We start from the raw sequence: 26,468 nt of genomic DNA, 5'->3' as shown, positions 1-26,468 counted from the left end.
CGATAACTTGAGTAAATTTTGAGTTATCTTGATGAAATTTGGTATGTAGGTTCCTGAGCACTCATCTCAGATCGCTATTTAAAATGAACGATATCGAACTATAACCACGCCCACTTTTCGATATCGAAAATTTCGAAAAACCGAAAAAGTGCGATAACTCATTACAAAAGACAGATAAAGCGACGAAACTTGGTAGATAGGTTGACGTTATGACGCAGAATAGAAAACTAGTAAGATTTTGGACAATGGGCGTGGCCCCGCCCACTTTTACAAGAAGGTAATTTAAAAGTTTTGCAAGCTGTAATTTGGCAGTCGTTGAAGATATCATGATGAAATTTGGCAGGAACGTTATTACTATTACTATATATGTGCTAAATAAAAATTAGCAAAATTGGATTAAGAACACGCCCACTTTTTAAAAAAAAAATTTTTTAAATTCAAATTTTAACAAAAAATGTAATATCTTTACTGTATATAAGTAAATTAAGTCAAAATTCAACTCCAGTAATGATATGATGCAACAAAATACAAAAATAAAAGAAAATTTCAAAATGGGCGTGGCTCCGCCCATTTTCATTTAGTTTGTCTAGAATACTTTTATAGCCCTAAGTCGAACAAAAATTTACCAATCCTTCTCAAATATGGTAGGAGCATAGATTCTATGACGGTAACTGTTCTCTGTGAAAATGGGCGAAATCGATGGAAGCCACGCCCAGTTTTTATACACAGTCCACCGTCTGTCCTTCCGCTCGGCCATTAACACAATAACTTGAGCAAAATCCGATATATCTTTACTAAACTTAGCCCACGTACTTACCTGAGCTCACTTTTTCTTGGTATAAAAAATGGGCGAAATCTGACCATAACCACGCCCACTTTATCGATATCGAAAATTACGAAAAATGAAAAAAATGCCATAATTCTATACCAAATACGAAAAAAGGGATGAAACATGGTAACTGGATTGGTTTGTTGACGCAAAATATAACTTTGGAAAAATCTTTGTAAAATGGGTGTGACACCTACCATATTAAGTAGAAGAAAATGAAAAAGTTCTACAAGGCGAAATCAACAGCCCTTGGAATCTTGGCAGGAATACTGTTAGTGGTATTGCATATATAAATAAATTAGCAGTACCCGACAGATGATTTTCTGGATCACCTGGTCCACATTTTGGTGGATATCACGAGAACGCCTTCACATATACATCTAAGGGCCACTCGCTTTTAAAACCCTCATTAATACCTTTAATTTGATATCCATATCGTACAAAAACATACCAGTCACCCCTGTCCCACCCTAATGGCGATATCTCGAAAAGGCGTCCACCTATAGAACTAATGCCCCCTCTCTCTTAAAATGCTCAGTAACACCTTTCGTTTGATACCCATATCGTACAAACATTCTAGAGTAACCCCTGGCCCACCCTAATGGCGATATCTCGAAAAGGCGTCCACCTATAGACCTAGTGTCCACTCCCTCTTAAAATGCTCAGTAACACCTTTCGTTTGATACCCATATCGTACAAACATTCTAGAGTCACCCCTGGCCCAACCTAATGGCAATATCTCGAAAAGGCGTCCACCTGTAGACCTAATGCCCACTCCCTCTTAAAATGCTCAGTAACAGCTTTCGTTTGATACCCATATCGTACAAACATTCTAGAGTCACACCTGGCCCACCCTAATGGCGATATTTCGAAAAGGCGTCCACCTATAGAACTAAGGATTACTCCCTTTTAAAATACTCATTACCACCTTTCATTTGATACCCATATCGTACAAACACATTCTAGAGTCACCCTGGCCCACCCTAATGGCGATATCTCGAAAAGGCGTCCACCTATAGACCTAATGTCCACTCCCTCTTAAAATGCTCAGTAACACCTTTCGTTTGATACCCATATCGTACAAACATTCTAGAGTCACCCCTGGCCCACCCTAATGGCGATATCTCGAAAAGGCGTCCACCTATAGACCTAATGTACACTCCCTCTTAAAATGCTCAGTAACACCTTTCGTTTGATACCCATATCATACAAACATTCTAGAGTCACCCCTGTCCCACCCTAATGGCGATATCTCGAAAAGGCGTCCACCTATAGACCTAATGCCCACTCCCTCTTAAAATGCTCAGTAACACCTTTCGTTTGATACCCATATCGTACAAACATTCTAGAGTCACACCTGGCCCACCCTAATGGCGATATCTCGAAAAGGCGTCCACCTATAGAACTAAGGATTACTCCCTTTTAAAATACTCATTACCACCTTTCATTTGATACCCATATCGTACAAACACATTCTAGAGTCACCCTGGCCCACCCTAATGGCGATATCTCGAAAAGGCGTCCACCTATAGACCTAATGCCCACTCCCTCTTAAAATGCTCAGTAACACCTTTCGTTTGATACCCATACCGTACAAACATTCTAGAGTCACCCTTGGTCCAGCTTTATGGCGATATCTCGAAAAGGCGTCCACCTATAGAACTAAGGATTACTCCCTTTTAAAATACTCATTACCACCTTTCATTTGATACCCATATCGTACAAACACATTCTAGAGTCACCCTGGCCCACCCTAATGGCGATATCTCGAAAAGGCATCCACCTATAGACCTAATGCCCACTCCCTCTTAAAATGCTCAGTAACACCTTTCGTTTGATACCCATATCGTACAAACATTCTAGAGTCACCCTTGGTCCACCTTTATGGCGATATCTCGAAAAGGCGTCCACCTATAGAACTAAGGATTACTCCCTTTTAAAATACTCCTTACCACCTTTCATTTGATACCCATATCGTACAAACACATTCTAGAGTCACCCCTGGCCCACCCTAATGGCGATATCTCGAAAAGGCGTCCACCTATAGACCTAATGCCCACTCCCTCTTAAAATGCTCAGTAACACCTTTCGTTTGATACCCATATCGTACAAACATTCTAGAGTCACCTCTGGCCCACCCTAATGGCGATATCTCGAAAGGGCGTCCACCTATAGACCTAATGCCCACTCCCTCTTAAAATGCTCAGTAACACCTTTCGTTTGATGCACATATCGTACAAACACATTCTAGAGTCACCCCTGGCCCACCCTAATGACGATATCTCGAAAAGGCGTCCACCTATAGACCTCATGCCCACTCCCTCTTAAAATGCTCAGTAACACCTTTCGTTTGATACCCATACCGTACAAACATTCTAGAGTCACCCCTGGCCCACCCTAATGGCGATATCTCGAAAAGGCGTCCACCTATAGACCTAATGCCCACTCCCTCTTAAAATGCTCAGTAACACCTTTCATTTGATTCCCATATCGTACAAACACATTCTAGAGACACCCCTGGTCCACCTTTATGGCGATATCTCGAAACGGCGTCCACCTATGGAACTAAGGATCACTCCTTTTCAAAATACTCATTAACAGCTTTCATTTGATACCCATATCGTACAAACACATTATAGAATCACCCCTGGTCCACCTTAATGGGGACATCTCGAAAAGGCGTCCACCGATAGACCTAAGGCCCACTCCCTCTTAAAATGCTCAGTAACACCTTTCATTTGATACCCATATCGTACAAACAAATTCTAGAGTCAGCCCTGGTCTACCTTTATGGCGATATCCCTAAATGGCGTTCATCCATAGAACTATGGCCTATTCTCTCTTAAAATACTCTTTAATACCTTTCATTTGATACACATGTTATACAACCACATGCCAGGGTTACCCCAGATTGATTTTCCTTATTTTGTCTCCATAGCTCTCAACTGAGTATGTTATGTTCGGTTACACCCGAACTTTGCCTTCCTTACTTGTTGTATTATGACATAACCATGGTTCAATTATGCACCAACACCAATACACAGATTTTGACAATTTGAACAGACATATTTTGTTGCTTTACAGATGAGCAAACCTGTATATAGTTGAACCATGGAGATAACACACTTAGTTATCATTCACAATGACAGAAAGCACAAATAGAAACGTAAACAGAATTAAATTCGAGGATTGTATAATGTAGAAGCGGACAAATTGTAATTTTTTTTATCTATATCATATATGCAAATCACACCAAATGTTCCATTCGATAAAACTGTCCAAAGGTCACTTTTCAAATGAAGCGATGATAAAAATGCTCCGTTGCATGTGTAGAAATGGAAAATATATATCAGGTTCCTTCACCAGACAATTTTCAGTCAAATCTTGCAGCCAAAATACTTCTTGCGCCACAAGACCCGTAAGTTGTTATTTCCTGTATTTGAGTAGATGACAGTAATAATTCACATTTTTTAAGTTTGAAGAAATTTCAATTTCAGTACCGTGGGGTCATATTGCTGGCAAATGGTATGGACCAACGAATATGCGTCCCATAGTTGGTTTGCACGGTTGGCAAGATAACGCAGGTACGTTTGATAGATTAGCCCCGCTTCTAGATACAAATGTTGGCTTTCTTTCATTGGACTTACCCGGTCATGGTCATTCCTCTTGGTTTCCTCCTGGCATGTCCTACCATACGATGGATAACATTTCCATCCTCTTGAGGGTAATGGATACTTTCAAATGGGATAAGATATCACTGCTATGTCATTCTATGAGTTCTATCAATGGCTTTATGTTTAGCGCTTTTTTTCCTGATAGAGTTGATATGATGGTTGGTTTGGACAATCTTAAGCCTGGAGTGTATAGCAGTAAAAATGTTGTAGATTTTTACAAAAAATGTTTAAAAAAAGCGATGCTTCGCGAACAACAAATGAATTCTGAACCACCTTGCTATGAATGGCATCAACTTGTGGAACGTTTACACAATGGTACTAAACAGTCAGTAAATAAAGAAACTTGTGAATTCCTATTAAAACGTGGAGTACAGCCTTCGCAGCATCAACCACACAAGTATTATTTTTCACGAGATAGTCGACTCAAACATCTATTTTTTCATATATTTTCTGAAGAAGTACCATTAGAAATGGCTCAGCGTATAACTTCTCCATACTTGTTTATCAAAGCATTGCAATCTAGTCATAATGAATCGAATGCAGCCTTGGACCAAACATTGGAGATTTTACGTAGAAACAATAACTTTGAGTACCACGAGGTAGAGGGTTCCCACCACTTTCATTTAAATGAACCAGAAAGAGTGGCCCCAATTATAAATTCTTTTATCAGTAAATGGCGGTTTTCTTAAGTGTCGTAAATATAGAAAATAAATGGGATGTAGATAAATAACCAACAATTTTTTTTAATGTCACTAGTCCACCGATGTGTGATGGTAGCGTGCTTCGACAGATGAGTTCAATATGTAAAAAGTTCGGTGCATGGTCGTACCAATATCATGTTTCACGAAGTCTATGGAATGGAAAAAATTTAATTTGTAAAATAAAGGAGAGGCGGTAAAATAAGATTTAAAAAATCAGAATCTTTGCAGAACGGCAAGTTATTTTTTTTAGCTCAGAGATAATTTAAAAAATTTGTCAAAAATGTATGGGTTTAATCATGGATGCCATTTTAACTCTGAGTAAAAGAGATAACTTGCAGTTTTGCGAGGGAGCATAAGAATTTTAAAAAATTTTAAATCGGTAAGTATCCTTTGTGTATGGTAAATTAGGCGTGTCAGATAGCACAAAATGGACCGATAGTACAGTAGGTCCTCTTTGTATACCTACCACTTCGCAGGTTCTCTTCACTTTGTCTCTCCATAGGACATGCAGAACGAGATTATGAAGGCAGCAAGGCAGAAATATATACAAATTCCAAAAAAACAAGAAAAAGGATTTTTTTTTAATAAATGCTATAATCCATAGTGTACCTATGCTATAATCTACAAAAAATCCTAAACAGATAATATACGCGTTTTCGTATGCATAATTCCTAGGAAATAAGATTATTTGTCAAATTTCATGTTTCTCTTTTATTTTCGCTTCCAATTAGATATTACACTCTAGAGATGGTATTTTTTCTATGGAAACAGAAAACGGCATCTCTTAGTTTTTTTCATAATTTCCGATTATCAAAGGGAAAAATTCATATGGGAAATCTAGTTATTAAATTAAGATCTAGCTTAAATATACGTAGATTATCGTCATTTTCGTACTTAACTCCTAATCAATAATTATATAACTGGATTTCCCATATACTTTTTTCCGTTTGATAATTGGTAATTATAAAAAAAATTAGAGATGCGGATTTTTTCCTAGAAAAAGTTCCACCTCTAGAGAGTAATTTCTAATTGGAATCACAAAATAAAAGAGAAACGTGAAAGCAAGGCGAATTCAGTACCGTTCAGTGATGTTATCCAAAAAGCTGATTGCTTCTTCTTGATTATTTTCCGTACAACCAGGGCGAATCTATACTAGGTGGTGGCAAAGCGAATTCAATCAATTGGCTTGCGGAAGAATGTCAAGTCAAAAGAAAATTTTCATTGGTTTCGATTAACTGACATGCACTAGTACAAGGCGCTGTATGAAAAATTATCACCTGTAATGAATTCGCCTTGTGCTACAACATGTCAGTTAATTGGAATCAATGAACATTTTCTTTTGTTTTGACATTTTTCTGCACGGCGAATTGATTGAATTCGCTTTGCCACCACCTGGTATAGATTCTCCTTGCGTGAAAGTGTGTTTCATGGTTAGTTCATGTCTACAGCAACAACATACCTTTGTTCAGGTAGTAAAAATCTACGTGTTGGCAATTCGAATCCATACCAGGTGATGGCAAACTGAATTTAACCAATTCGCTATGCAGAAGAATGTCAAGTCAAAAGAAAATTTTAATTGATTTCGACTAATTGACATATTAAAGTACAAGGCGATGTATGGAAAATAATTAAGAAGAAGCAATCAGCTGTTGGGATAACAACAGCTCGTACTGAATTCGCCTTGCGTCTTGGAGGTAGGGCGAATGGAATGGAAGGAAAACATGAAACTGAGCAGTTTTTGTGATTTGTAAGAAAATGTTGTCAACGTGTTGGTTTAATTTTGAGTTTGCCATCTCTTTTTGACAATCCGTGCTACAGTTAAATGAAAAAAAAATATCAGCTAATGAGATGAGCCAACTATATAGTTCAGCCATGATTCAAACCAAGCGCCATACGAAAAAATCGAATATATTGTAACGAATGTTAGCAGCACTGAGCGATGCTATCGTCTCTAAGCCGATGTTAGGCAGTGACGTGAATTCACATCCATAGATCAATCATTATGTATCTACATAAACGAAACAATAATTGCGTCTACACATATGTACCATGTACGTATACGAGCAACGGAGAGTCAATGCACAAACACATGCATATATCTGAGATACTCCTGAAAGTATGCAATGAGAAAAACTATAAAATTGTGCAATTGTAGTTACAGCTGAGAGGTTTGAGAGCTGCTGGACTGGTATATTCTGGAAGCGCCTAGAAGATGCGAACGTTGAAATCCAAGAGTATAAAAGGCGGCAATTATAGAGGCGCTGGAATTCAGTTTGATTTGAGTTGTCAAGCAGTTTCGACTAAGACGCTATCTCGAGAGCAAGAGCAGTATTATTTTGAATAGTAGAGTTTCATTTGAGCTATCAATCAGTTTGGTTATTAAGCAAGCTATTCGTTGCACAGTTTGAGCGTTATTATGAAGTACTTTAATAAAGGCCATTTTGGATTATTACATATTGGAGTTATTTATTCAACAGTTTAGTGATTCGAACTTAGCAGAAGGGCAAATAAGAGGATTTGCAAGTAAAATCGTTACAATTGGTGTCAGAAGAGGAATTGTTGAATAAATTCCGGAGGACAACAAGGACATGGCAAAGTTCAGTGAATTGAAGATCCAGCAACTGAAGAAGGAGTTGGAGAGCCGTGGATTGAATACAACCGGCATTAAACTCGAACTTCAGGCACGAGTACGAGAGGCTATGGAAGCAGAAGGAATTAACGTGGAAGAGTATGTCTTTCATATTGATGTCGACGAGACAGCAAAAATTGAAGAGAAAAATGAAACTTCGCAGACAGTTACGAGCACAGATTTTAACATGATTTTAGCTGCAATATCTGCTCAAACATCGACAGTGGCATCTCAACTAGAATCCCAGGAGAACCGTATAACATCCAAGATGGAAGAACAGAAGACACGTATTGCAGAAATGTCGTCAGAAGTAACATCGAATATTGAAGCATAAGAAACGCGTATTTCAGAAATGTCGTCACAAATGTCATCTCAACTGGCAGAACAGAAGACAAGTATAGCATCCCAACTGGGATCGTAAGAGACACGTATAACATCCAAGATAGAAGAACAAGAGGAGCGCTTATCATTGCAGGTGGCACAAATGTCTTCGCAGTTAGAAGCACAGGAAGCAAGGGTAACATCAAAGCGGGAAGCGCAGGATGCAAAAATCGCTCAATTTCAGGCAGAAGTCGATGATTTGAAGGGTCGTATGGAGCAGTTACAACTAAATCGCCCAGCTGTTTCAGCGAGTAATCCAAAGGTAAAAACACCATCCTTTGACGGTTCTGTTCCTTTCCAGGTCTTTAAGCTGCAGTTTGAGAAGACCGCGGCAGTGAACAACTGGAATGCGGAAGATAAAGTTGCTGTACTCTTCGTAGCATTGAAAGGACCAGCTGCCGAAATCTTACAGACTATTCCAGAGTACGAACGGAACAGTTATGACACATTGATGGCTGCTGTAGAACGACGTTACGGAAGCGAGCATAGGAAACAGATATTCCAAATTGAGTTGCAAAACCGCTACCAAAAAGCAAATGAGACATTGCAGAAGTTTGCTTCAGATATTGAAAGATTGGCTCATCTTGCAAATGCGGACGCACCCGTGGAATACACTGAAAGGGTAAAAATCCAGAGCTTCATAAATGGCATACGAGATGTGGAAACGAAGCGGGCTACACATGCGAATCCAAAACTAACATTTGCTGAAACGGTACCGCATGCACTGACTCAGGAAAGAGCCTCACTTTTGAGTAAGCCAGCGTACAAAGCCCATCGCGTGGAAGTGGAAAAGCCAGACTGGGTAGACGCAATTTTGGAAGCATTGAACGGTACGCAGCAGAAGAATAATGATGCAGTCAAATGCTTTAAGTGTGGAAAGCCAGGGCATATTGCGCGTTATTGCAACACCAACCCTAACAGTTCCAACAATGTGGGTGGCCGTAAGCGCAAAGCTGGCGGAAATGAGCAAGAGCGTGTCGGATGTAAAGAACGAAAACTTGCACCGGCTATTGAATGTCCTGTGATATCTGTGTTGCAAATTGGTAGAAAATCGAGCAGTCTTACCGTCTGAGGGAATGTGGATGGTAAAGAACGTATACTGACTGTAGATAGGGGCGCATCTCATTTCTTGATGCGATCTGACTTGGTCAACAGGAGAATAAAAACGTTACCTGAAGCAAGGTTGCGTACGGTCACTGGCGAGTATAACCAAGTCCAAGGAGAAATGGTATGTGAGGTATTAATTGGAAAGGCCATGGTTCTACACAAATTCATTGTGGCGGAGGTTGTTGATGAAGTCATATTGGGAGTGGACTTCTTAGCTGACCATGACATCAGGATCGATATGCGGAGAAAGATTATGCGCTATAAGAACCAGGATATACCACTTAACTTCAGTTTGCGGAAAGGATTCAGTAGTAATCGAGTACTGGTGGAGAAGACTCAACAAAAACCACGGAAGTCAAAGGCAAAGGTTAATAGGTCGAATGAGCCAAATAAAGCAAAACCAAAAGTACCTGCGAGAGAAACACTGGCATTGACAAAACCTAAAAGACGCAGGAAAACGAAGCAACGAATTTCCGAGAAAGAATGGGAGGGTAGTTTTAAGCCGGAGCGCACTACTGTTGTGAAATGTGGGAACGATACTGATTATGCGAAGCCAATCCGTCAAGCGCAAGCTCTACGAAGTAATTCATTGGCCAAGCAACAGAGGGCGAGGGAACGATCCAGGATAATGAGTAGTAAGATGAAACACAGGTACGACAAGGAAAATAATTTGGAAGGTTTCCGGGAGGGAGATTTGGTACTGCTATACAATCCTCACCGGCGGAAAGGTGTTCCATCCAAATATCGGTGCAGTTGGGAAGGCCCGTACAGAGTTGTGAAGACGATCAGTGATGTCGTCTACCGCATACAAGCAATTGGGAAATCACGAAATAGAAGAGTGGTACATTTGGCGAGGCTGGCAGCGTATAGATCGAGAGATTTGTCTGATCGGGACGATCACACACACAATTCACATCCATAGATCAATCAATATGTATCTACATAAACGAAACAATAATTGCGTCTACACATATGTACCATGTACGTATACGAGCAGCGGAGAGTCAATGCACAAACACATGCATATATCTGAGATACTCCTGAAAGTATGCAATAAGAAAAACCATAATTCAATTACAAGAGGTTCCGGATGTAGCTTTTTTTTAAATGTGACACTCCGCACTTATGGTTGTTTTTGAGAAGGAGAGGAAAAAGGGGAAGAATTTAATCCCGTTTTCAAAAAGGTAATAAAATTGTAGAAAAATGTATGTTTAGAAGTTACTAATATTCTTTTAACAATTGTTTTTGTTTTTATCGGCCTATTGATAAATGATTCAAGGTTCGATTCGAGCTATCTGCCCAGCTATGGCAGGTTGTCTGAAAAATTTTCTACTTACTATTCCAAAAACAAAATACAATTTTTCAATTTAGAAAAATTAAAAAATAACAATAATTATCATTAGAAAAAAATTTTTGTTCTGGCCTTGAGCTCGAATCGAACCTTGAATCAATATTCTTTTAAAATAGCATATAATATCTGACGAAGGTAATTAATTTAATGCCCGGTTTTTAAGTGCGAGCTTAAACTCCAGTTAAAGTTGACTAGGGTTTAAACCTGCCACTTCGGCCGCTTAAGCAGAGATGAGACTCAAAATTTGATGTTATTGAACAAAGTGGCAAGGTTAAACTCTAGTCAACTTTAACTGGAGTTTACAGTCGCACTGAAAAACCTGGCATAGGCATGTTATTTGCAAAACTAGCCCGGAGGTACAGTGTTGAATTTCCTAAAAGCGGTTTGCTACGTTCCACTCGCCTTTGTCGTTGCGTCTTCTCTATGCGCTTAATATTAGCAATAAAAAAAAAAATAAATGTAAGGCGCGATAACCTCCGAAGAGATCTAAGGCCGAGCTTCTCTTCCAATTTGCGTCGTGCTCCTCTTGATTTTTCCCTACAAATTGGCCGGACGGGACCTACATGTTTTATGCCGACTCCGAACGGCATCTGCAAGGCAGATGAGTTTTCACTGAGAGCTTTTCATGGCAGAAATACAATCGGAGCGCTTGCCAGACACTGCCGAGGGGCGACCCCGCTTAGAAAAATTTTCTTCTAATTGAAAAATCTTATTTCTAAAATTTTGATGTTGCTTTGCCCGGGAGTTGAACCCAGGGCATACGGTGTGATAGGCGGAGCACGCTACCATCACACCACGGTGGCCGCCATATATAATATTAGCAATACCAAGTAAAATAAAACTCAGAGTTTAAGTTAATGTTTCGAGAGAAAAACCACCTTTAATACCTTCTCTTAGTTTTTTGGACATTTAATAACAATTGTTTAAATTTCTAATCCGAAAATACATTCGACATTTGAAAAAAAGCTTTTTGACATCTAAATTTATGTTCAGATATTCGGCGCATGATAATAACTTTTGCATATAAGATGACGCACCCGAAATACCGTCGCCGTTAAATTTAATAAACACCGATTCCAGCAGCTTTATTTGTTTTAAAAAACAGTCGTTTGGCTTAAGAAGCCTACCTTTGGACAAGCAATCAACATAACTATTCGAGGACTCATTTTCAACGTACTCCGTAAGGCCTAGTTTTCGAATTATATATCCGGCGACATATTCCAATGCATCTTCTTTCAAAATATCGATATTACATTCCTGATTTTACGGTGGGAAGAATGTGGACTCTTGGAAAGCAATCTCCTCTCCAGGAAGGAGAGTGGTTATATCTTCAACCGACAATTCATCCATTGAGATCCACTCGGTTTCATCAAGTTCCACGTTTCCGCGAGCTGCGAGAATTTCCGTGTTACGAGCTAAGGAAAGAAATTATAATTAGTTATATAGATATTATGTGTTTGTGTGCCTATCAACATTCAATTTACCCAATAAATATTTTCGCAGTCTATACTTGAACTGCATTGGGCTTGGTTTTTCATGAAGACCACCTTTGGCATGCATCGCGCCGAAAAAATTTTCAATGATGACCTGATTAAGTCGGTAAGTTAGAATATATTCAAGGCCGTATTCATCCTGAACAAACTGATACAACTGTCTGAGGTAATTGTTGTTTATAAGTATGGTGTTCTGAAAAGGCAATAATGCTTTATGTCTGTAGGCTAGAGTTTGCTGCATGCACACATCCATTCGCTCTAATGTTTGCAATTGCTCATTTAACGCCATTCCGAAAGGCTTTTTATTTGCAATTAATTGAAAGGTGGAGAATTTCGTGTTGAAGAGATCATACCAGTCATTGACGATCTCGATGAATTCCGCTGTTTCCAAAGCATAATATATCTCCAAACCTAATGAATGACATCTTCGGATGACACTAGCTACGCTATGCGAAAAGAGTTGTGCAGCGAATTAAACCTTTTGCCTGCCTGCATGATGTACCGTTAAATGTTTTTCTTTTAATTTGTGCACGATTGACAAATCTGATGCGCTTGTATACGTCATGAGCTGCGCAATTGCTTTAGGCGCCATTGTTGCACCTTTGTATTTATACGTGTCATCTAAGAAGTGATTTCGCACCAATTTTAACAAATGTGGAGCATCTGCGAACACATAAATTTTGCCACCCATCGCAGGGTTTTGAAACCAACAACGTTCTTTAAATAAGAAATATTACATTAAATAACAAAATGTAAATTCATTTGACTAGCATACCGTGTGATATACCTAACTCCTTCCTTATTTGGTTACTGGGACCCAAGTCTGACACCTTTGCTACAACAGGGTATCCTACTTCTTGCAATTTTATAATGATAAAGTCTAGAATTTCTTTAGTCATCGGACAATCGTATGCAAGTCTGCGAGGTTGTCATACTCGTATACCGATTCTACTTTCATTTCGTCAAAGCTAAGCACACATAGCCTATCCGAAATTGGAACATCGCTTGCACTTTTTAACATGATTAATGAATATTTAATTATACCATCCTCAAACTTAAGCTTTTGTAGCCATCTGCTTATTGTCGAATCGCATGGAAGAGGGAATCCCATTTTATACAAATGCGTGTAGGCTCTGGGTCCCGCAGCATGCAATGCTATTGCGGGCGATATATCTTGCCATGTCCAATGTACATTTTTTGATGGATTCTCAATTTTACGGATTTGATTATTGGTAAAAATTGACGCAAATTTTCTTGTAGAATTTCTAGCTTTGCGAGCCTCTTATTACAATCCAGTAGTTCCTCTTCCAAGTTTGAGACCCGACTGTCAAGATACGACCTAACCCCCAAAAATAAGAGCAATAAGAAAAACTTTGTACAATTAATAATTAAAGTACTCTGTTTGTGCTGAGGCATCGATGAAATCTTTCTCGGAATTATCCCAAGATTCAAGGACTTCTATTGCCACTGGAAGGGCTGCATCTGATAATTTCGCCTCGCTCAAATTAACAAAATTTCTAAAGTCATCGGCTGAAAAATGTACTATACACAATTTCGAACCAGCTCTTAAATTAAAACCCCAAGATTCGCTCCAGATTTTTCTCTTCATTTCATTTCTTGGGACATGGAATAGCTTGAAGCCTTCATTTGCCCATGTTTTGTGGCATTTTAACTCCCTAAAACAAGTCATATCCATAAGTTATTGCATGTAAATTTATGTTTTGTGCAAAAGTTAGGCTCTAGGAAAAAAAGTCGTGAATACCAAGTACTGAAGTTTGGTGTGTTAGTATGTGTACAACTAGAAAAATAATTGGTCCATTGGCTAATTCAGGCTTGTGTATATTGTGTTTGTAGTAGCAGATAACCTGATAAGCACGTGAATGTCCCAAATATTTTTAAGGCGGTGTCGAAATCGACTTCCAATTCCGCCCGCAATCCGAAGAGAAGCCTTATGAAACAATAGAATTGCTAGAAGGGTCAACTACATCACCTTTGGGGTCCTCATATTCTAGAGTCCTAGCCTTATGCGGAGTATACCGGAAATTCGCATAATTTAGGCACCCAATTATCTCGGCGGCCACCGTGGTGTGATGGTAGCGTGCTCCGCCTATCACGCCGTATGCCCTGGGTTCAACTCCCGGGCAAAGCAACATCAAAATTTTAGAAATAAGATTTTTCAATTAGAAGAAAATTTTTCTAAGCGGGGTCGCCCCTCGGCAGTGTCTGGCAAGCACTCCGATTGTATTTCTGCCATGAAAAGCTCTCAGTGAAAACTCATCTGCCTTGCAGATGCCGTTCGGAGTCGGCATAAAACATGTAGGTCCCGTCCGGCCAATTTGTAGGGAAAAATCAAGAGGAGCACGACGCAAATTGGAAGAGAAGCTCGGCCTTAGATCTCTTCGGAGGTTATCGCGCCTTACATTTTTTTTTTTTTTTTTTATTTTTAATTATCTCGGGAAGGATATTGTATGACTACGTCATATGTCGAACCTTCCACGTCTCTGGATTTTAGTGGCATCTTACAACAGGCGTGTATACCGCGAGAGTAACCTAAGCCCCTTTACCTTACCCTTTTGCTTCACCCGTGGTTTACGTGACTGCCGCTATGGATTGGATTCACGGTTTCGGGAAAGAATGCCCTTACGAGCGATCAGCAAACTATTTCATGAGGTTCGTTTCTCTAGTAGAGAAATCAGGGTAGGGACTATTATTGAGTCTTTGTATGGTGGAAATCTCCCTCTCCGCCTAAGGGCTTGCTTGCTGAACAAGCGCGACTTGTCAACACCTTAGAGATGATGCAGTACTGCAAACTGAACCTTCCAGTCGCCTTATCCGGAAGTATAACGTTGCAATGTAGTATTCACTTAACGATCAGAAAACAGTGGCACCGTTATTTTATGTGTTTAAGTGAGCTGCTTCCATCTAGTCTGAGCAGCGGCTGAAAGGATCTTCTTTGAAATTTTACAATACCGCATTAAATGATCCACCATTTTTTTACTGAACTCTGTAATTCCTCAAAACTCACCAAGAGGAGCTGCCAACAGGGACTATCTATCGCTCATCCTTAAAGCACTTTCTTTTGAAACGTATGAAAAGTGAAGTGTTAGGTTGGCTTGGTCACTAATGCAAATATGTTTATTGGTATTGTATAAAATCTTACTTTTACAAAAAACGCCTGGTATATGAAAAGCAACTAGTTGATACAAAGTCCTGAAAATAAGAATAGCAATACAGAAGGCATATTTACTTTATTTTTACATCACTTTCGATTCTACTTACTTTTTCTGATTAATTTCTTACAGGAAAGGCCAATAGTTCCTACAAAGTCCTGTAATACCTTAATATGGATATGCTCGTGTATTGTAAATACCACCTGCAAAAGAAATTCACAGTTAAACAAATTAAAACTATTAAAAAATTTAATTTTAGTTTGTAAATTACCTCAGATTTGCAGAAAAATATTTTATTTTTTAACGGATGAGAACAAAATAAACTATCAAAAGTATATAAGTGTACCCAACTTGTACATTTTTTTTTAAGTTAAACTTTAAATACGTTTTTAAAATTTTTTTCAATGTTCTGAAAGGAGTTTAAAAAGAAGTAACACCTTAAGTTTTAGGAGCAATGTGGGAGTTTGGAAGGTGAAAAGTACAGGGTGACATTGTGCTACATGGGTAACCTTGTATAATTAAACCATGAGCAATTGTAGTTACAGCTGAGAGGTTTGAGAGCTGCTGGACTGGTAGATTCTGGAAGCGCCTAGAAGATGCGAACGTTGAAATCCAAGAGTATAAAAGGCGGCAATTGTAGAGGCGCTGGAATTCAGTTTGATTTGAGTTGTCAACAGTTTCGACTAAGATGCTATCTAGCGAGCAAGAGCAGTATTATTTTGAATAGTAGAGTTTCATTTGAGCTATCAACCAGTTTGGTTATTATGCAAGCTATTCGTTGCACAGTTTGAGTGTTATTGTGAAGTACTTTAATAAATTTAAATTTCTTTTATGAGTTGTAAGGCAAGGTGCAGAAGAGGCTACGCGTCATAGACTCTGCTGGCGAAATTTGTACGCTTTGATGCCGAACACACGTATTTGAATGGAGAGCTGCGTACGAGGCGTCAGCTACATGAAAGCGACAAAGCATGAAATTTTCGTGTAGCTAAGCGTACAGCAATGTTGGTCGCTGAGCGTACGTACGCGTGAAAAAAAGGAAGAACAAGATGTTTCTTTAAATTTTTTTGCATGCAAATTTGTGTAATTAGTTAAAAAATGTTACTTTAGTTAATAAAAGTGCGTAAAAGGTATATTAAAAATAAATGTAAAGCGCGATAACCTCCGAAGAGATCTAAGGCCGAGCTTCTCTTCCAATTTGCGTCGTGCTCCTCTTCATTTTCCCTACAAATTGGCCGGACGGGACCTACATGTTTTATGCCGACTCCGAACGGCATCTGCAAGGCAGATGAGTTTTCACTGAGAGCTTTTCATGGTAGAAATACACCCGGAGCGCTTGCTGTTTGTTTGCTTTTTGTAGCAACGCTCGAAAGAAGCTTCGTGTGCAGATCTTGAGGCGTAGAGAAATTGTAGCTATATGAAATATCTTGTACGCGTCTATGACGCGTAGCCTCGTGTGCACATTGCCTAAGAGTATTATTTATGTAATAAATTTACGTTTGATCAATAAAAGTATAATTTAACGTGACTACAGTAGTATCAATACAATCAAGTACACTACATAATAACCTATTTGAAATGCAGCATCGTATGGTGCAGATGATTTGACTGCTTGTGTTTGTATGGGGATCGTCAAATAAACCTATTCTTATGTATTCGGACCTTAAAAGCTGGCAACAAATACATGTCACACACAAATCAGCTACCCAGATTGCGCATTCACGAGTTCAAAATAGCTTCGTTCTGCGCGTCTACGTCACACTTGACTGCTTGAGCGAATGAAAGAGAGAAAAAAACAAGAGCTAAAGGAAAAAAAAACGTAAAAATTGCCCATAAAAAACAGCTGATCTTTTGTGTACATGCGCAGTGTTTTTTTTTTTTTTACGAGGAGGAAGCATCGAAAGCCTCATAGTCAGTGTGGGACTTTAACCGCACTAAACCTCCTACCGTCTGAGTACCATTTACCCCCCGGTACTACCGTCAAGTATTCCGTCGGGAGGTAGGTTGATCACTAAGCTCTACGTCTGTCGGGGTCACGTTGCTGTACTTAGATAGTGCCGCGGAATGGTTAACGCTGGGACTGACACGCCCTGCTTACTACCTGAATTTGCTTGACGTATACCTCTTCTACGAATATTAGCAAGCCTACCTTAAACACTGTGCATATAGTGCTTGTGCGTTCGACTACTTGTATTGTAGGGTTTTGTTTTTTATATATGTATATATGTGTAAATAAATTATAAAATTTGTTTTTTTTTTTTTTTTTTTTTTTTTGCATATGCGCAGTGTGCAATCTTGTGTGTGTGATTTGTGAGTACAAGTGACACGACGCAGGTACGTCTGGCGTTACCATGGTATAAAAAAGAAGGTAGTTCAGCTTAAAATTTTTGAAGTATTTGGGAGTTTTTGAAGTTTCATAATGTTTGGTGTTTTGCTACAAGCATTGCCAGACCGTTACTGTTTAAGACGAAATTGTGGTTTTTCGGGATGAAAACGCAATGTTCATCTTAGACAATAATAATATGCTTAAGCACAATTTATGTGCATACATATCGATTAAGAATACAGTAAAACATGCATTTTTATTGAATAATAGCGGATAATGACTCATACGTTGGATAATGACTCGTATCTTTACGGCAGCTTGACCCCAAGACAGAAAAATACCCTGTTGCTCTAGCATTGCCTATTACCATACCTCTTCAGTGGATATTTCTAAAGGCATGTTGGTAAAAAGTGAACCTCCAAAGCCTGCAGTGTGTGGTAGGTATTTAGTTTGTTACGTGGGAAGCCAAATCCATGTCAATGCTAAAAGGGCACAGAATGTGTATAGGCAGGGCTTGTCCCCAAAGTGACCCCTGCTACAACGGGCATAAGGACTCTCACAACTAGTGTCTAACCTGCTGAACAACAGGGTAATGATCTCCCTAAAAATGGTTCAACAGCTCCTTCCTTCTTCTTATACAATAAATAAAAAAAGAATGTAGACTTGTAGCAAATTTATCACCATTCAATTTCATAAAAATTGCGTTTAAGTATGCTAAACTCTTTGAAAATTGCGGTGTCGGTTTATAAAGACCTCCTTTGAGCAAGCAATTGACAAAAGGACGGACACTTGGGAAGGCTGTATTCCCTTGCTTTGCATACTTAGATCCATATTTCTTCGTCGGAAGCTCGAAAAACGTATTAAATACCTTCTTTTCTTTTCAGCTACCATTACCAGCTTGTCAATGGGGGGTGTTTTTCAGTAGTAACTTTTTTGTTTGCTGAAATATATACGATTGTTTTTTAAAAATACGTCTAAGAGACGTATCGTTATCTTTTACGTGACTACGTGACATGAATAATTTTATATGTAATTTTTGCCGAAAAAGGTAATTTTAGCTAATATTTTTTAAGTATAGTTTAAAACAGTTAACTCATTCAATTGAAGTACAAGAATATGTATTTAATTTAAATTTTTTTGCTATAAACTGAGGTCCTTCGAAAAAAACTGATTTTTGTAAGGACAAGTACCAAGACAAGTCAAACTTAATTTTTGATATATTAAAAAAAACAATATTTTTTTTCTAAAAAACATTTAAACCAAGTGAATTAATATCAAATAAATGATTAAAAAAAAACAAAAAAAAAATTTAATTTTTTTTTTATATCTTTAGGGTTCTAAAACTTGAACACGTCTCTCACACGTACGTTATCTTTCTAGGGTAAAAAAGTAACGTTATCTTTCTAGGGCTAAAGGGCGCCACAATTACATTTTTCATATAGATGCGTTTAACACAAGCTTATGCATTCCAATAAGATCGCCACAATCAACCAAGATGTTGCGTTTGTAAATATGAAGGATTTACAGACTTGGCAATTCAAGTTTATTACGCCTTGCCATTCACATACAACATTTCGCGAAGCACTGTTATAAACATTCTCTATATACAACAAAAATACTTCCTAATATATTTTGTGTCGTATTCGATTGCTATATTGCAGTTTTTAATTGCGAAGTTTTAGAAAATATACCAACCATTGGGAAAAATAATTTCACTTGCAACCTGTGCCAACACCCTTAGCCAAAGCAAATGTCAAATTCTACTTCTTATGATTTGCTTTCAACAAAATTTGGGAGTTGGCTACTTTTCAATATCAGATGGCGCCAGTGCCGCCCAATCTACCGTTCTCCGTAAAAATACGTGCAATCTACTCATAATGCATAAGCTTTTGTTAAACTCATCATATATATTATGTCTATGTACAGGTCCCTTTTTCGCCCCTATTTGGAATCCAAATCTATAAATAAAGTTTTGGTTGTAAGGATGGAGATTCGGGCTATTAGCGAGCTTTGGGCAATTTTGGTCGTAGAGCTTTTGTTTAGCTCTATTTTATTAAAATAATTTGCTAAAAATAAACGATTGTGTGCACACAAAGAAATCTATTTGTACTATGGCACTATTGTGAATATTTGCACTGCATTACCGCCAGTTGCTCTTATACGTCAGATGGCAGCGCAAGTTGTAAGTTTTAAATGATTGATAGAACAGCTGATTTCTGTTGATATTTGATAAGAGACTTTTAGATTGGTTGCGCAAGATGTGCACGGGTACGGCTCGTCTATATTAAAAACTGGTAATTTGTCGGGGCTTTCACGCTACGTACATGATGCATAGACGTCCCCAGAGCGCCTTATGGATTGATACAATGTGACCATATGGATCACATTGTTGTTTCATTTGCATGTTAAAGCTGGAGTCATTGGTGCCGTATGTCGTATCGCTGTAGTCGTATCCCTAACGTAATCAGCTGTTTATCGTTAGACGGTAAACCAAAAACCAATTGGTTGGCTACGATACGGTTACGACCTTAGCGGCACCAATAATCGATTGCATTGATTCTCATTAGGTTGATCGACTCAGCTGTTAAAAGTTACCGATACGGTTACCGATAAAGCACCAATGTCTCCAGCTTAAATCTCTATCCGTATCTGGTTCATGTACCATTGGAACACGAGGAATGCCTAATTTATATCGAAAATTGTTCATCTTTAGAACAAACAATACTTCAAATTGAAATTTTCAAATTTCAATTGCTTCCTGTTATTTTTCTTAGATTCGACAGTTACGAATCCATAAGCATTATATCAAATCTCAAAAAAAAAAGCATATATTAATCAAATTTAAAACGGTGAGTTTTCTAAAATAAACCACAAATACTAATATAAAATTATTTTTATAAACAAAACCACATAAAATGTTTATTAACGCTGTATTTATTCAGGGGAAATAGCATTTAAACAAATGGCGCCTAGTGGCAGTGTTTTTACCGGTTCATCGCTTTCTCTGGTGGATGTAACGAACGCAATTGGAAAAATAGAAACACTAATAGTAGCAAAAAAGTTGGTATGTTTTAATTGGATACCGTATGAATACTGCAGAACAATGGTTCATATTTATTTTATTACGATTTAAAGAAAAAGAAATTATTTTATGATATGCTGCTGGGATTTCGTGTACTGGAAGAGGGATTGCAGCAAAGGCAACTCGAAGCATATGGGCTGGTCATAAAATGGTTCAGTTTGTTCTTGGTAAGAAACAAAAATCCGAATTGCTTCCATTTTAAAAAACCAATCTTCGTTATTATATTGACTTATTTTAATTTTCAGAAAATTCAGTCTTGTATAAGTATACAAAATGAAACCGTTCGCGGACACTTTGAAAAAGTACTGCCGGCCTCTGTAACATATATTATTGGTTGCTTACAATATCAGCCAAAAGGAATAATCTCTTATCATTTCCAAATATTAGAAATGATGCATGAGCTTTTAAGTAATGTACGACCGGAAGTACTAGAGAAATTGGCTAGTTTCGAAACGGGCATCATGTAGGCATATGTATAAATGTATTCTTGTTTCAGCCATTTCTGTACCACCATATGTTGTTTTGACTTTGTAATTATAGAGCTTGTGTTTGGCTTCCTATTGACTTTGTTGGTGATTTTAATACCCAAATGATGGCGCTGCGTTTATTAGTTATGCTGCTAAAATGTGTAGATGCAACACGCCTGGAAAACGAGCTTGATAATATTCGCTGCGGTAACAGATCTGTTTTGAAGGAAAAGCTGACTGCTGCGATTACCGTTGCTAATTTTCATGCTGCAAAATTTGAAAACGTAAGATAATTTTTAATATTATGCGAACGCCCGGCAATAAAAAATGGATTTATTTAAAAAGTGAATCAAGGAAAAACTTGTAGCATATCCGTAAAATAGGTGTACAAAAAAAGATCAGACAATTGATACAATTCATTGAAACCTTATATAAAAGTTAAAATAAACAAGTAAAGGTGTCTAAGTTCGGTTGTAACCGAACATTATATACTCAGCGTGAGCTTCAATTCCACATTTTATATCAGATAAATTACTTTTCTACATAACACGTGGCACCGCCCGTTTAAAAGAGATGTCTCCCCATTTCCTCTTACAATAAAACTTGATAAGTGAAATATCATTGATTCAAAACTATTTTTTGCTAAGTTATAGGTTATTATTCTAGTCTACGACCCTTGTAAACCTTTTAAACTTGTTTTATATCTAAGTTGACGATCCCGTCCATTTTTACTAGAAATATTCTGCTATAAGGAAAATATATGTACCCAATTTTATTACGATATGTAAATTTTTCTTCGAGTTATGGCTCCGGAAGCATTGAAAATTGCTTGGACAAAAACGGGGCGGTGCCACACCCATTTTTTCAAATTTATGCGTTTTACAATTTAATGTTATAATTCAATTTAGAAAGTAAAATTCTATTGATACAAAGCTCTTTTTCGCTAAGATATAGCTTATTATTTTCGTCTACGACCCTTTTAAAAATCTTTTATATAAAAGTGGGCGTGGTCTTTAACCGATCTCGTCCATTTTTTCTAGAAATATTTCTTGCTATAGGGAAAATTTGTATACCTAAAATTATTAAGATCCGTTAATTTTTCTTCGAGTTATGGCTCCCGAAACATAGAAAATTGCTTAGTCATAAAAGGGGCGGTGCTACACCCATTTTTTTAAATTTGAAGTTTTTCCTATTTATTGTTATAAATCCACTTCGAAAATGAAATACCATTGATACAAAGCTCTTTTTTTGCAAAGATATAGCTTATTTTATTCGTCCACGACCCTTTTAAAAATCTTTTATATAAAAGTGTGCGTGGTTCGTAACCGATTTCGTTAATTTTTCTTCGAAGCATTCCTTATGGTAAAGGCAACCTCTCTGCCGAATTTTGTTACGATAGGTTTAACGATTTTTGATTTATTATTAATAATATTTGTAAAATTGAATTTATCACAAGTGGGCGGTGCCACGCTCATTTAAAAATTTGTTTTTCAAATTTTTATCAAGAGTCTCAATATCAGTCCACATGTCCAATTTCAGCATTTTATGTGTATTATTTACTAAATAATCAGGTTTTTCTGTTTTCCAAAATGTTATATATATAAAAAGTGGGCGTGGTTATCATCCGATTTCGCTCATTTTCAATACCAATCTATTCTGGGTCCAGATAAGCTCGTGTACCAAATTTGGTGGATATCTCAATATTTACTCAAGTTATCGTGTTACCGGACAGACGGACGGACATGGCTCAATCAAATTTTGTTTCGATACTGATGATTTTGATATATGGAAATATATATCTATCTCGATTCCTTTATACCTGTACAACCAACCGTTATCCAATCAAAGTTAATATACTCTGTGTGCAAAGCACGCTGAGTATAAACATTTTTTGTTGCCGGGCTTTCATGTCAATGTAAGGGCCTGGTAAAGTTGACATAGTCATAACGCCATAGTCATGACCATAGTTTTGCTTATCCACATCAATTGGCATCAGTTATTGGCGCCCGAAACTAAAAATCTTGAAAACATATTCCACAAATAATAAGTCGCTTAGTCAAAACGTGTCCAAAACCATAAATAAAATATACAAAAAGTTTATAAATTTACCAACACAAATATTTTTAGGTTATGTATATGGCGAAAAACCCAAAACCAATTGGTTGGCTAGGGTATGGTTATTGCTTGGGCGCTATGGTATGGTACCATTGACCAATTACATTGATTTCCATAAGGTTGGTTGGATCAGCTATTTTATATGAATATGGGTACGTCAACTTTGCCAGCCCCTGTAGGTCTGTAGATTTGCCACTGGGCATGCAATTTCTTATACCCGTTGTAGCAGGGGCAACCCATGCTATACACATAGGACTCATTGTAAATCTTAGTAAATGGTGACCAATGATAGGGCTCTTTCAGCGAACACTCCTTGTGCTCGTCTGGATGACACTGCTGTGTTGGCAGGTGCCGGATCTCATCAAAGTGCTTCTGGAGATGGTCCCTGTAGGTTATAAATAAAATAAATTTATGTTTTATTTTGATCTTTTTAACTTTTTGTTTTACAAATTTCTTTTCATGATGAAAATTTTTGATAATTCAAAAATCAACATTGAAACTTAAAATATTGATAATACATTTAAAAAATTACAAAGTTCAAAGTAACTAAAATACAAAGTTAAATAAAAATAATAAGAACCCTACATTACTCCCCCTTCAAGAAAATTTATCATTAAACAAATTGAATGTAACTCTCTTTTTATGTAAATTCTTGGTGTTGTTTGTGTCTGTTGTTTCAATTATTGCAGGCTTTAATCTGTCAATGGGAATAGTTTTAATATTATTATCTATTTCAAGTTTAAAACATTTTTGATCTTTTTCCACAATTTTGTAAGGTCCTTCATATGGTTGTTGTAATGAATGTTTATTAATGACTCGAACAAATGCAAATTTACAATTTTGAAGATCTTTTGGAACGTAAATTCCAGTATCAGAATCTTTATGATGACTTAAATTTGATCTAAATTTTTAGCTGATGGCAAAACAAGTTCCCCTGGCAAACGTAAATTCTGACCGAAAACCATTTCCGCTGGTGTGGCCGAAATATCCTCTTTGTAAATAGATCGCAAACCAAGTAATATAACCGGAAACTCGTCATACCAATTATTTGTGTCTTCTCTTGCTATTATAGCAGTCTTTAGTTGTCTATGAAACCTTTCAACCATACCATTTCCTTGAGGGTGATATGCGGATGTTGTAATTTGGTGACTACCAAGTAATTTAGTTAACTCTGAAAACAATTTCGATGTAAATTGGCTACCTTGATCAATTGTTATCTTTAACGGAACTCCAAACCGAGAAATATATTCTCTAAAAAACTTATTTGCAATTGTAGTTGCTGAAATATCTTTTAATGCATATGCCTCAGGCCAACGGGTAAATCTTTCAATAATCGTTAAAATATAGCGATGTCCTTTTGAAATAGGTAATGGGCCAACTATATCTAAATGGATGTGTTCAAATCTATTCTTGGGAATTTGAATTTTGACAACAGGGGATTTTGTATGACGATAAACTTTAGACTTTTGACAATTAAGACACTCTTTTGACCAAATATTAATACCTTATTCATATTAGGCCAATAATATTTTTTAACTATGAGCCGTCGTGTAGCTCTTGTACCCGGATGTGCTATTCCATGTAAAATATCAAATACTGTCTTTCGCAAATTACTCGGTACAAATGGCCTAGGAGTTTCTCCTGAAATTTCACACCAAATATTAAAATTTAAAATGGGAATATTAATTAACTTTAAATTTAGATATTTTGAATCAGATACAAGTTGATTTAAGTCATCATCTTTTTGTTGTTCAGTTTGTAAAATTTTAAAATTCAGTTCTGTATTATATATTGCATTAACCTCAAAAGCTCTAGATAGCGTATCTGCTACAACATTGGATTCTCCTTTAATGTATTGTATGTCATCAGTAAATTGTGCTATAAATTCCAAGTGTCTCGTTTGTCTAGGACTTCGTTCTGTTTTTGAATTTAAAGCAGTAGTCAAAGGTTTATGGTCCGTATAAACTGTAAATTGTCGTCCTTCCAAAAGATATCTAAAATGTTTTATATTTAAGTAAATCGCCAATAACTCCCTATCAAAAGCACTATATTTAATTTCAGCTGGAGAAAGTTTTTTAGAAAAGAATGCAATGGGTATAATTTTACTATTGTAATTTTGTTGTATAACGCCCCCAATCGCTGTGTTAGATGCATCTACTGTTAAAAATAATTTAGCATCTTTGTTAAAATGATTTAACAATATCGTAGATGCAAATTTATCTTTAATGCATTCAAACGCTTCATTCGAATTCTCGTCCCATACCAAAGTTTTGTCACGTTTCTTATTTACTTTCTTAATTAGATCATAAATTTTGTTTGTTGTTGTTGTTGTTGTTGTAGCAATGCTAGCCCCACCTAATAGCCGCGACCGATCACAAATTGTCATCAATATCCTCTAACGGGAGTCCAAGGAAACTTGCCGTTTCAACAGGGGTGGACCATAAGGAAAGGGGTGTTAGAGGCGTTGGTTCCACATTACAGTTAAGGAGATGGTTGGTGTCATGTGGGGACACATTGCAAGCAGGGCATACATTTTGTATGTCGGGGTTGATTCTGGATAGGTAAGAGTTTAACCTGTTACAGTATCCAGAACGAAGTTGAGCAAGAGTGCCACTCGTTTCCCTGGGGAGTATGCGTTCTTCTTCTGCGAGTTCTGGATATTTTTCTTCAAGTACTGGATTCACCGGGCAATTCCCGACATAAAGGTCCGACGCCTGTCTATGGAGTTCACCAAGGACCTGCTTGTGTTTTTCCGCTTCATACGGCTGGGTTCTCATGTGCCGTATTTCCTCAAAATGCTTACGGAGATGACTCCTTAGGCCCCTAGGCGGTGCTGGTTCGTCAATCAGATGTCTGTTGGGATGCCCAGGTTTCTGGGTATTCAACAGAAACTGTTTGGTCAGCATCTCATTTCTCTCCCTGATGGGGAGTATTCTCGCCTCATTATGCAGATGGTGTTCTGGGGACATGAGAAGACAGCCCGTGGCGATTCTGAGAGCAGTATTTTGGCAGGCCTGTAGTTTCTTCCAGTGGGTGGTTTTTAGGCCTGGCCACCATATGGGTGACGCGTAGCACGTAATCGGCTGGCTAATTGCTTTGTATGTGGTCAAGAGCGTTTCTTTATCTTTTCCCCAGGTACTGCCAGC

General features: G+C 37.6%; 2 protein-coding genes across 7 annotated transcripts in view; both read left to right on the top strand.

The window, feature by feature from the left end:
* Positions 1 to 26,468, top strand: part of LOC137252966 (putative uncharacterized protein DDB_G0286901) — a 155,237-nt gene that overhangs the window by 28,544 nt on the left and 100,225 nt on the right. For 3 of the 6 annotated variants that reach the window (XM_067789138.1, XM_067789134.1, XM_067789137.1), the window contains exons 1-5: positions 20,445 to 20,507; positions 20,601 to 20,722; positions 20,794 to 20,907; positions 20,986 to 21,203; positions 21,281 to 21,491. The exons of 1 other annotated variant lie outside the window; for it this stretch is intronic. In XM_067789138.1, the coding sequence (XP_067645239.1) occupies positions 20,621 to 20,722; positions 20,794 to 20,907; positions 20,986 to 21,203; positions 21,281 to 21,491 (645 nt within the window). In that variant the 5' untranslated portion in view covers positions 20,445 to 20,507; positions 20,601 to 20,620. Of the gene's footprint in view, positions 1 to 18,601; positions 18,707 to 20,444; positions 20,508 to 20,600; positions 20,723 to 20,793; positions 20,908 to 20,985; positions 21,204 to 21,280; positions 21,492 to 26,468 lie in introns of those variants that run through there. 2 more of the 6 variants (XM_067789136.1, XM_067789135.1) reach the window with 2 other exon arrangements.
* LOC137233895 (probable serine hydrolase) lies at positions 3,940 to 5,417 on the top strand. Its single transcript, XM_067757419.1, has 2 exons — positions 3,940 to 4,247; positions 4,305 to 5,417. The coding sequence occupies exons 1-2, from the start codon at positions 4,086 to 4,088 to the stop codon at positions 5,190 to 5,192; spliced, it is 1,050 nt and encodes a 349-aa protein (XP_067613520.1). The 5' UTR covers positions 3,940 to 4,085; the 3' UTR covers positions 5,193 to 5,417.

This window comes from Eurosta solidaginis, chromosome 5 (assembly GCF_040869045.1).
Source record: "Eurosta solidaginis isolate ZX-2024a chromosome 5, ASM4086904v1, whole genome shotgun sequence".
Classification (NCBI taxonomy): domain Eukaryota; kingdom Metazoa; phylum Arthropoda; class Insecta; order Diptera; family Tephritidae; genus Eurosta; species Eurosta solidaginis.
Note: the sequence above shows the minus strand (reverse complement) of the source record. Positions and strands in the feature narration are given on the sequence as shown.

What these genes read in the sequence shown, in the direction of transcription:
- LOC137233895 (XM_067757419.1), top strand. Translation starts at nt 4,086, where the DNA reads ATGTTCCATTCGATAAAACTGTCCAAAGGTCACTTTTCAAATGAAGCG. An exon ending in CTTCTTGCGCCACAAGACCC is followed by an intron (nt 4,248 to 4,304) that starts GTAAGTTGTTAT and finishes ACATTTTTTAAG; the next exon opens with TTTGAAGAAATTTCAATTTC.